General features: G+C 52.7%; 1 protein-coding gene across 1 annotated transcript; it reads right to left on the reverse strand.

The window, feature by feature from the left end:
- Window positions 1-454: 454 nt before the first annotated feature.
- Window positions 455-9,830, reverse strand: LOC128271284 (adenylyl cyclase 78C). Its single transcript, XM_053008741.1, has 12 exons — window positions 9,418-9,830; window positions 7,025-7,032; window positions 6,450-6,868; window positions 6,058-6,384; window positions 5,802-5,994; window positions 4,588-4,814; window positions 4,365-4,526; window positions 2,305-4,311; window positions 1,931-2,227; window positions 1,641-1,866; window positions 647-792; window positions 455-586 (listed from the first exon to the last, which is right to left on the reverse strand). Exons 1-12 carry the CDS (start codon window positions 9,828-9,830, stop codon window positions 455-457), a joined length of 4,557 nt encoding a protein of 1,518 aa, XP_052864701.1.
- Between the last annotated feature and the right edge of the window lie 1,081 nt (window positions 9,831-10,911).

Consider the following 10,911-nt stretch of genomic DNA (forward strand, 5'->3'; position numbering starts at 1 on the left):
TTTCTTACAATCTTCTGCCTACATTACCACCTAACCTAGTATCCAGTCATATTGCGCTAGCGTCGTCAGTATACCATTGCGTTTTGTTAAAACTAAAATCACATAAACTATTTAGCATTTAGCAGACACACACGGTTCCTACGGTACAGCGATATCGACGACGATAATTCGGCACGTCGAAGTCCGGTGTCAGGAGCAGAGGAAATGGCCACGTAGCTAACTAAAATAAAACTAAGTACGAATTGCTAGCGACAGTTTTTAAGGTGCACAGTTCATCGTACACCTTTTGTGCTCTTTAGACGGGTAGTGTGTCGATTCTCCAATGCGGCCTACGCTAACCTGCCGCCTCTGCTCTGCCTATTGGCGGGTGACCTTGGTAAAAATACTTGGTTTCTTTAGTGACTAGAAAAAATTTGGCTTGACCATGGCTAACAGTCCGGAAGCACCGGAGGGCTCACAGTCCTGTTTGGTGGGATTTGGCGTCCTGGTGCAGCTGGCGAAAGGATGGAATATGTGGGCCGATCCCTGGCCCATCGGCGGTAGCGGTCGGTATCGGTGATCCCAGCGGCGACGCGACAGTCGGGTACTGTGTATATGGAGAGAAATTGAGTCGGGATTCGAACGGTGAGCTCCCCCCGAGACCTACCCGCTTCATGGTGTAGCTACGGCCCCGGACACGGGTGGTGTTACGGCGCACCGGATTGTTAGACGGGGCTCGCTGATTCAATCTCACCGAGCTGAATGTGCTTCCCCGTCGCCCGAACCGGGTTCTCGGTGAGGGCGTTGCGGTTGCTGTGAAAACGGAAAGACACGAGGCATTAGAGGTGTCTGGCCATGCCCTGGCTTGGTCCTCAAATTTACAACGCGGGGATCACTCGGGTTGCGTCGGGTATCTCGGACATCACGAAACACATACAACCAAGGAGTTGCAGCCAAGATTACGGGGAGGACCATACTGAACAACATTCATGCGGCAATGGTTACGGTTACGGGTTTGTTGGAAGGCTCGAAAGCGCGTAGGATCCACAGAGTGTTAGAGCAATCGGTACAGCAGCATTCCGGTTAGGCCTCCGTTTACTTAGTGGCAAGCATGAGAGGTAGGTAGGGCGCACGGAGCAACCGGTAAAGCAGTTACGTACGGTGTCAGCAAACGCATCTTATTGACGGTCAAGTTTTTCGCCCGACTCCAGCCACACCGTTCGGCTGTTGTTTGGGGCGCGGTCAAGGGCACAATCAGAGCAGTTCGCAGACCGTGATCCGCCACACGGCAGACGACGTGGTGGCGTGATCGGTACAAGGAACAACCGCAAACAGTGCGAGTAGTAGAGTAGAACAGTAGAGTAGAAACGAGAAAGAGAACAGAGAGAGCCAGAAAGACAGAAAGATGTAGAGAAGTGACACTAGAAATAGAAACGGAAGTGTTGTGAAGATGTGAACAGAGAAAACGAGAAGGGTGTGACAGCCAAACAGCCAGACGAAACAATGATTCACGATACGAGACGGTACGGGACACTCTGCCGCCCCAACAGACCCAACCCTACCATTTCCTGTTCGCGACGGATCCGGAATAGGATCGCGTTCGGTTCGTTCTCAGTTCGGGGCTCGGTTCGAAGTTTACCGTGACCAACACCGTAACTTACGTGTCGTGTTCAGGTTGCTCCGTTTCGAGGCCTGCATCATGCCGAAAACGACTGCGGCCAGCGAGCTATGCTGGGACGTTTGACGCTGCAACGACGGGGTCTGGGCCTGCGGAACGCCGGCCGGCAACATCGCCGGGGAAGCCAGCTGACTGGCCGACACGTTTTTGCCCAGCACCCAGTAGGTCAGCATCATGCCCTTGCCCTTGACGTTCACCTCGCCACGTTGCTGAAGTGAGAGCAGATAAAGTGGATCGCACAGGAGTGCGGCACAGAGCGCCCGGCAAACTTACCACACAAGTGTAGCCCTTGGTCTGTAACAGGGCCGCCGTGTAGTCCGGCACCTGGACCTTCCAGTTTTCACCGGTCGAGTCCATGCGCGACGCCACGTTCACCGTGTTGCCCCAGATATCGTAGACGGGCTTGCGGGCGCCGATTACGCCGCTCACCAGCGGGCCACTGCTGATGCCGACGCGCAGCTGGAACGTGTTGAACGCATCCTTGTTCACTTCCTGCAGCTTCTGGCGCATGGCCAGCGCGAATTCCACCAAATCGCACACCGCATCCTCGTCCGTCGCGTCGGCATGAGTCTACGACAGGAACGGGGCGAGCCCAAAAGGAAACATTATTAATCCGCTGCCGGGTCCTGGTCGGTTCGGTAACGTACCTTCTTGGTGGAGCACAGGTTCGACGCGGCCATGTACGTCGCGCCGACGGTCTTGATTTTCTCCACCTTCTCGAACCGCGACTCCTCGAGCAGCGAGTCAAAGTCGGAGATGATCTCGTTCAGTATCCGAATGCACGCCTTCCCGTTCTCGATGTCCTCCGAGTAGAAGTCCTTGAAGTTCGGTATCGAGGCAAACATCACGCCGCACAGATCGTGCATCTTGGCGTACAACTCGTCCGCCCGGTCGCCCGACAGATAGTACGTGGCCACGTGGTCCGGCAGAATATTCTTGATGAGCAGATCGTTCAGGTGGCGGTTCGATTTCATGTTCGACAGCTCCTTCTCGGCCTGCTCCTTCCAGATAAAGTCCAACCGGGAGGTCACCTCCACGAGCCGCGCGTGGTACGTGACCATCGTCAGGAAGACGACCAGCAGGATCATCATCTGGGCCGCCAGTGGCATCCCGCTCGCCTGCATGTACTGCATGTCGTACGTGTCGAACACCTTCGAGAACGCTAGCAGTATCAGAAAAGAGTAGCACCCGACCATCACGATCGCCATGAAGGTTTTCACCAGATAGTACAGCTTCAGGGCCGTCGCCAGCGAGATCAGACACAGGACCCACGTGAACACGACATACTCCGGGTGGACACACGTAGGACCGTGATCGCGATCTTCGCGAACGATTTGCGCACCGATCGAGTAGTTGGCCTCGTTGGTCTCCAGCAGCGATCCGTTCGATGTTTCGTTCAGCTCACCGAACAGCAGCGCGTCCCGGAAAAACGTCATCGTGGTACTGTTGGCAGCCCAGAGCAACCCTGTGCTAGGGTCCCAGTACGAAGCGAACGGTAGCTCGGTGCTATCCACCGGCGTCCCGGAGTCGCCATCATCCAGATCGCACATCATCAGCCCCATCGAGCTGGCAATCGACATGAGGATGATCGTGGCGCAGACGAACACCGTACGCCGGCTTCGATCGTGCACCAGCGTCGAGGAGCTGCGCTGCAGAAACTTCGGCAACCCCGAGAACTCCTCCGCCATCACCAGGATGCAGCCGATCGTCAGCAGGAGCGTCGTAATGGAGAGGGTCAGGATCAACACCAGGCAGTGCGGGATGATGACAGCCTGGCACAGCACGATAAAGATCCACACCACGAACACGCACAGCATGTTCGAGCGGAACATGTCCTCGCGCAGCTGGCAGAAGGTGCCCTCCTGCGACGACTCCTTGAACTTGAGCGTCCACGTGTACAGGTACTGCTGGCGGATCGCCTTGTTCGAGTTGATCTGGATGCTCTGGTCGATCAGCTCGTCCACCTCCTCGGTCGCGGTCAGCCGGTCCTCGCGGCCCTCCCGGCTCCCGGGGTGCTGCAAACTTTCGGTCCCATTCGCCCCGATCCCTCCTCCGTTCAGGTTGCGGAACGGAATCTCCGGCGTCCAGTCGGTGGTCGTTTCGTCCTCGTGGATCGTGGACTTGCTGGTGCGCTTGGTGATATGGTTGTTGTTGTTGACATTGCTACTGACGTTGTTGTTGTTGTTGTTGTTGTGGTTCTGAGGGTTCGTCTGTCCGACGACTGGAGCAGCGACGGCCGTCACCGTCGTGTTGGTGCTGTTCGACGTGATGCTCGGTGTTTTCGAGTCTTTCCGGAACCGGGATTCGTTGAGCCGCGCGATCGTTTCCTTCTCGAACTGAACCGTCGTTTGACGCTCCGTCAGCCGTTTCCGCGAGCGCAACGGCTCCGTGCGCTGGATCAGAAACGTCTTGATGTTCATCATCTTCAGGTGACTGTCGCGGCTGCCCCCGTTGCCCGGTTCGACCTCGTACGAGCCGTTCAGACACTGGAGCGTCGCCTCGGAAATGTGCACCCGGCCCGGAACGCCGCCCGATTCCATGTGGTTCGCGATGACCACATCGTTCGACCAGACGTCAAAGTGCCACTTCTTTTCCCCCAGCACGCCACACATCACCGATCCGCTGTGAATTCCGATGCGCATATCCAGATCGACCTGAAAGAGTAAGAACTGATGAAGACGAACAAGGACAAAAACGGAAGTCTTACATTCGTTTGGCAGCGCACATCCTTGATGGCTTTGATCATGTGCAGGCCGGCCTCGACGCTGCACACGGCATGATCCGGGCGGCTCTTCCAGCTCTGGCTATCGAACATCGATACGCAGTAGTAGCAGTCCCCGAGCAGCTTAATCCGCAGGCAGTGATTATCCTGGAGAACGTGAGGCACTACAGTTAGCCGTTCCAATTCACAACCTCACCACCTCGCTTACCTCGGCAATTTTGTCGAACCGGGCAAACAGATCGTTCAAAATCTTGACCAGCTGCTGGGCGGACGTTTTGCTCGCCAGCTCCGTAAAGCCCTTGATGTCCGCAAACAGGATGCTGACGTTGTCCATATGGTAAATGTACAGCTTCTTGAACTGCGTGTCGACCTGGGCCTGCTCGGGCGATTTGTACATCTCCTTCCGGATGTCGTTGTTCACAAACATCGGCAGAACTGCAGCGAGAGGAGAGACCGGTTCAGTTCCTCGAATGAACTTCGATCGATATCGGGTTTAGAGAAAGTGCAATAAAACTTTCGAAGCTATTGTTTCGATACTATACGGTAAGCGCGAAAAGTTGTCGAGAGCATCGCCTGCGGATATTGTCAAACTTGCTGGCAAACATCAGCTGCCAGAGGTCTAACTTGTCGGCGGGATTGAGATAGTTCCCTGGCGTAGAGGGCGAAACTATCATCCTCGCAGTGTGTCGCATGAGCAATTATTATGCAAATTCGTCGTGTTGAACTTCGTAAAGTAATAACAGAACTAAGCGGTAACGGCACGGTGGCAATATGGCAGGTATCCGTAACTGGGATACTTTACAGGATTGGCTTAAAACTGGAGATTGAACATTGCAAAAAAACGCGGTAATAAAACCAACACTGGCTAACCGAAGTTCGCCGGTTCGATATGGGATGGTCCGCTCTGTGAGGGGTCCATCCTCGGGAGCCAACCGAAGCTTTTGCTCCTAACGAAATTACTGCCCAAAAGTGCGTTCAACCGAAACCCACTCTCCGAGGCCATGATTCGACTAATTTGATATCCGCTGCCGGCAAACTGTGCCGAAGCCCGCTGTCCCGCAGGACTTGTTTCAGTGGATTGCCTTCGTCATGTGGACGAGTGGACGTGATTAAGGTACAGATGAGGCAGAGACAGAGAGACAGAGAGACAGAGAGAGAGAACGAGAAAACAGGCGACACCGTGATGGGCAGATGATATTTTTTAATCGATATTCGGACCACAATCGATCGCTTTCGTTGGAAGCAGGGATTCTGAGGGTATTACGCCAGGGTTATTTTGGGTGTGTTGTGTGTGAAGGTTGGAAACCTGATCAGTAACCAGCCAGAGATCCTCTCGCGGTGTGCCCTTCATTTTGATGAACTAGTCGAGTGCTGGAATCTTGTGACTGGAATCTTGGCCTGGAATCTGACGCGTCCACTTACTGGAGTCAAGCAGCCGTTGGGTTCGCTGGTACTCCTTCTCCGATTCGCGCTTGTGCTCCATCGCCTTGTGCGTCTCGATGAACGCTAACCGCTGGCCACGATCGGTTAGATACTTAGTGTACATGCCGGCGAAGTTGATAGCCAAGTAGAGCAGCAGGTTGGCTATCATCTGCCGCACAATGCAGCTGGGATCCTGCAGGGGAAAAATTGAAGGGCGATTACGATTAGGGTAGCTCAAGTCTCCAAAAGTCCTTACCTTGTCATGGAGGAACTTGTTGAGCGACGTCACCACCAGGTGGCAAATGGCCGTCATCGAGCCAGCGATCATACACCACTTCAGCGGCAGCGGCAACATCGCGTACGGTACGAAGATGATGAACAGCACGTACCAGATCAGGTACTCGCGCTCCGCGAACCCGAGCCCTTCGCCGAGAAAACCCTGCAGATTGAGCAACAACCACGTGCAGACCGCTGCCCAGTGCAGATAGTTGTTGGCGAACAGACGCCAGCTACCGAGAACGCAGATCAGAAAGTTCGAGATGATGCAGCACACCGACCACGTAACCTCGTGGGCTCTGATTGTCTGACGGGCGAGCGAAAGAGCGACAGTTAATGACCGCGGGAGCGGTTTCACTGACCCACGCTTACCATGTTCCTGTTGAACCCGATCCACACCGACGCCAGGACCACTTTCAGCACGAGATCGACAACGTTCACCAGGATCAGCGACTTCTGGCGCTGACGGTGCGAGTAGGTCAGGTAGGACCGCTCGAGCGACGGTGCCCGGAAGGAGTTGGTCATCGACGGGCAAAGGATGCCCTTCACCACGTTGCCTCGTTTGAACGCGGAGTAAGTATTGTTGGTGTGCGGTTGGTTGTGCCCCCCGTTACCGGAGCCCTCGTTGCCAGCGGCTCGGCAATCGGTCTCGAGCTCGGCTTCGACCGGATCGCCTCCTCCGCCGGGAGGTGGCGGAGGCAGTGGGTCCCCTCCCTTGTCCTCCTGATCATCACTGTCACACGGGTGGATCGTAAACGTGGGCGAAGTAATGCCATTTGCCTGCTGTGGGTCTGTGAAATTGAAGCAAACGGCAACATTAAGTCTATCGCCTGAGACGCAACGAAATAAATTGAAATTATTTCTACAGGAATACTACAAAGCCTTCGACATGTTGATATTCTGACCGAACTTCTCGTTTGTCAAACCTTGTCCAAGAAAGAGTAAACAGTCTTCACTTTGGAGTACATTTAGTATATGACATAGAATTGAAGAGTTTCCAAAGAGCTGAAGAGCTCCAAAAGATAATCGTGCTCCAATGGCTCGGACAAAATCCAGTGTTATGAGATAAGCCATGGCATTGCCGCCATTGAAAACTAGCGAATTTTGCGCAGGCGGGTGGGATCAGCTCAAAGTGGTCCACTTTGAGAAGTTCAAAGTTAACAAAACCGATCACTGAGGAATGTTGGCAACAACATTTGCGCCAAAGACCTTACAAACATCACCAAAAAGCACACGGCCGTAGATAAAGCCTTCAGTGGCCATTGTCGGAGAACAGGAGTGAAGTTTTGGAGGAGGAGGAGTGAAGTGAAGTATTCAAAAAGAATGCATGTTTGAAATCGTTGAGCGAATTGAGGTTGACAAGGTATTTGAAAAAAAGTCGTTGTAAATTGCTTACTCAATCAAGAGGTGATTGCCTTAAGGAAAATCATAAAACTTATGGTCTAAGAATCCTTGCTTAGTATCATTTTTACAGATGGTTTGGACTTGGATCTTCAGAAATGTTAGGTTAATTTAGTATTTATGTCCAAAAGTCGTCCTACCTATCTAAACTATTGTTAGGCATCGGACCGAATTCTTGAAATTTTCATATCATCCACGGACAACAAAACGGAAACTGTATACGAATAATGTCACTGACGCAATAATTTAAATAGGCTTTAACATGAAATGGTGGAGATATCTATTATTACAATTACTACGATATTATTGTTATGGTCACAAATGCAAATTATATGCTTTTGCTTGTTTGAATCGGTGTTGGCTTTCAGCAGAGTGTAGTACGAAACTCAAATTCTTCATCATGCGGTCTTCTTTCGATGTTTTATTTGCCTGAATAATGCTTGAATTTAGTACCCGGGGCATTGAGCCTCGTAAGCAACGTTCCCTTTCCGGAAAAAGAATGGTTCTCCCTCTGTGTTAGCATGTGCGTGATTCATTGCACCGAATTACTTCAAGCACAAATGAATTCATGTTATTCGGCCACAACGCCCGTCTGCATTAACGATGAACGATGCTGGAATGAAATTGAAATCTTCGCCACCCACCGTTCCCCCCCGGGGCCCCGAATGCCGGAACCCGGGAGCCGGAAATCGTTTCGCCGGAACTTCTAGCCGTCCGACTCGATGGCGCACGCAATTCGGCCACAGCGACTCATGAATTATCTCATTAGCCGTGCACGACATGCAACACCACCGCCGCACCGACAATGATCAATGGTTCGTCAGTCACGGTGGACGCTGAGGCTCGCTGCCCTGCCGGGTCACCGGATGGGCACGGAAGCATCCGGTCGCGGTGGTCATTTGCGGCTCAGGCTCCGATGTCTTCTCGAATCGCGTTTTCCATTGCCGCGAAATCCGAGAAAACCCACCAATCAAAGTCAATCACAAATACGACACTCGCCTTTGGCCCACGGCCGTCGGGTCCACGGCATAATGCTGACACCACGCTCATCGTGGGGGCGCACCCCACGAGGGGGTCGCTAATCGCCCTGGACCGGTGGGCACCGGCCCTCGTTAAGCTCGTCTGGGTAAACATCTTCGAAGGTGGCTTCAACTGGCGACCGGCTGTCCTTGAAAGTGCGCGAGCGCTCAGGCGTTCAAATTGCTGTCTCCGCACGTCCGGCCGGCTGTTGTCTGCGGTCGCCGCAACGGATGCGTTGCGGGCCGAGCGGAAAATGATAGCACGAACCGGAAGCTATTTTTAGTCTCCCTACTTTACCCACCCAGCTCAGTGACGTGACGCGAAGAGGAATAACTGTAGCAATGGGGCCTAGAACTTGTCACCAGCGATTTCGGAATAGAGTGAACGGAACATAAAAAATGCAGAATAAACCAATAACCAAACAGAGAGAAGCGAAAGACATCGATAAAGGACGTCAATATGTTCCGCGAGCTGTACGATGGGGCCGCCCGAACCGGGAGATATCCGGGAGATGAGACACGGGCTGGAGCAGAACAAATTATCGATTATTCAATTTGCCACAGCGCCACGAAAGAAGCCCGCTCCGGAAGTTGCCAGTTCCACCCCCAGGGAACGGTATCCCTTGGGAGGGTGACTGAAGTTGGAGGCACGATAGCAAAGGCGAGCGTAGCTCTCTCTCCGCTTCGACGTGGATCCAGTTTTATTAATAGGCCCGCCGGCCTGGCCCTCTCGCCGGATGCATCGGGCCTCTGGGACGTGCGTGCTTGAGTTCGTTCAGGCGAAAGTTAGAACCTATCCCCCCACTCATGCGTGCATCTTCCGACGACAACCGGAAGACCGCCGGATCCCTCACGGATGTTTGATAGGAAAAACGATATTTTTTGTTCCCCACTGGGACTGGGCACAGTGTGGCTGACACTCACCTGGTTTAGAGTCATCGATACGCGGCTCATGACCCGATGGTTCCACCTTCGGAAGGTCTCCGTTAGAGACTGGTATTCGCAACCCTGACGAGGCATCCTTGAGCGGCAACGGTGGGAAGCGGGATGGCCATGGCTGTGGTGTGGCATCCAGCGACTCTTCGTCCGGGGCCTGGGCTCCATCGCCCGGAAGTCGCGGCACTCGGGCGATATCGCTGATGATACTGTCCGCATCTGCCGTGTGTTCGAGCTCGAGGTCCAACGTTGCGGCCGGATTAACGATTCCACCGAGATCACTGTGAGCCGGGTGTGGATCGGTGGGTTCCTCCGAGAGAAACTGACCCTGGCCGTCCTGGTCCAACACACCGGCGGCTATGTTACGGGCAGCATCCGGCGAGACCAGTAGCTCCATAGTGATCCTGCCGCTGGACGCTTTTTTAACTAATTAGCTGACTCGGGATAGGCCGGATCTGCGAGGGGGAAAACACGGAAACTTTTCGATAAAAACCCAGAAACTAGCGGCTTACTGTTTGTGCGGCTGAGTGCACTAATTTGAAAGCATATAAAGCAACGAAACAATTCAACAACTTCGAACAGTTGGGTAGCTTCTCCTATGAAGCGAATCCGAACCACAACAAGAACCCGGAAATGAGACCACCTCTTGAGCACGTCTTTTTTTGTTTTGCAAACCACCAACTGTCTAACCCAACAAACATCAAACAAGAAAATCGATTTCGGGTCAATACGCTGGAAAGACAAACAGTTGATCCCGTTTAATCGAGTAGTGCCCACAAAAGGGACACCCGACTGGAATGGTAAATGACCAAACGGATCGTCATCGACGGTGAGTCGAGGATTTTTTTATGCTCTTTTCGAGCGGGTATGTGTGCCGGGCAACAGTCACACATTCGCACGCACAACACACACTCTATTGGTTAAAAGTATTTGACCAGCAACACGTGTTATCAGTAGGTCTGGTTAGCCCCTGGTGTCGGATGCGGTCATGGTGCGTGTAATTGGTGTTTTCAATTGCTTTTTGACATCAACATCAAACGTACTTCAATCGATGATAATAAATGATCGATGTATAATAAAATTAATATCATTTTTTAGGATCGTGTGTGCTTAAACTTTTAAACAAGACGTTAATTCGACTATGTTATATTTATACTTTGTAGGCAATGCGCTGCCACAGAGGACATCATGATTAGCAAATATGCCATGATGGTGGCAAAAACCTTGGACTTCTTTTACACTAAACTGCTATCCGCAGAGATTGGCCTAACCACCAACATTTTCCACGTAGCACCAAAGCGCGTTGAGCGCCGGGGTCTTTCGGTTTCTGTTCATGCTCGTCCTCACCGGCGGTGCTATGTATCAAGCGTTTCGGAACCGTTCACAGGCAATTGATTTGGTTCCGGAAGGTTTCTACTTTTCCTTTTTCGCTGGTAAGCGAAGGGAAAAAGAGAATTATCGTGTTCAACTAGGAGCGC

The sequence above is a fragment of the Anopheles cruzii genome, chromosome 3 (assembly GCF_943734635.1).
Source record: "Anopheles cruzii chromosome 3, idAnoCruzAS_RS32_06, whole genome shotgun sequence".
Classification (NCBI taxonomy): Eukaryota; Metazoa; Arthropoda; class Insecta; order Diptera; family Culicidae; genus Anopheles; species Anopheles cruzii.

Excerpts from the sequence above, each read along its gene's own strand:
- LOC128271284 (XM_053008741.1), bottom strand. The coding sequence starts at position 9,830 with ATGGAGCTACTGGTCTCGCCGGATGCTGCCCGTAACATAGCCGCCGGT. Across the intron at positions 4,527-4,587 it reads GGTTCGACAAAATTGCCGAG|GATAATCACTGCCTGCGGAT; the intron begins GTAAGCGAGGTG and ends CACGTTCTCCAG. Across the intron at positions 793-1,640 it reads GAGCAACCTGAACACGACAC|CAACCGCAACGCCCTCACCG; the intron begins GTAAGTTACGGT and ends CCGTTTTCACAG.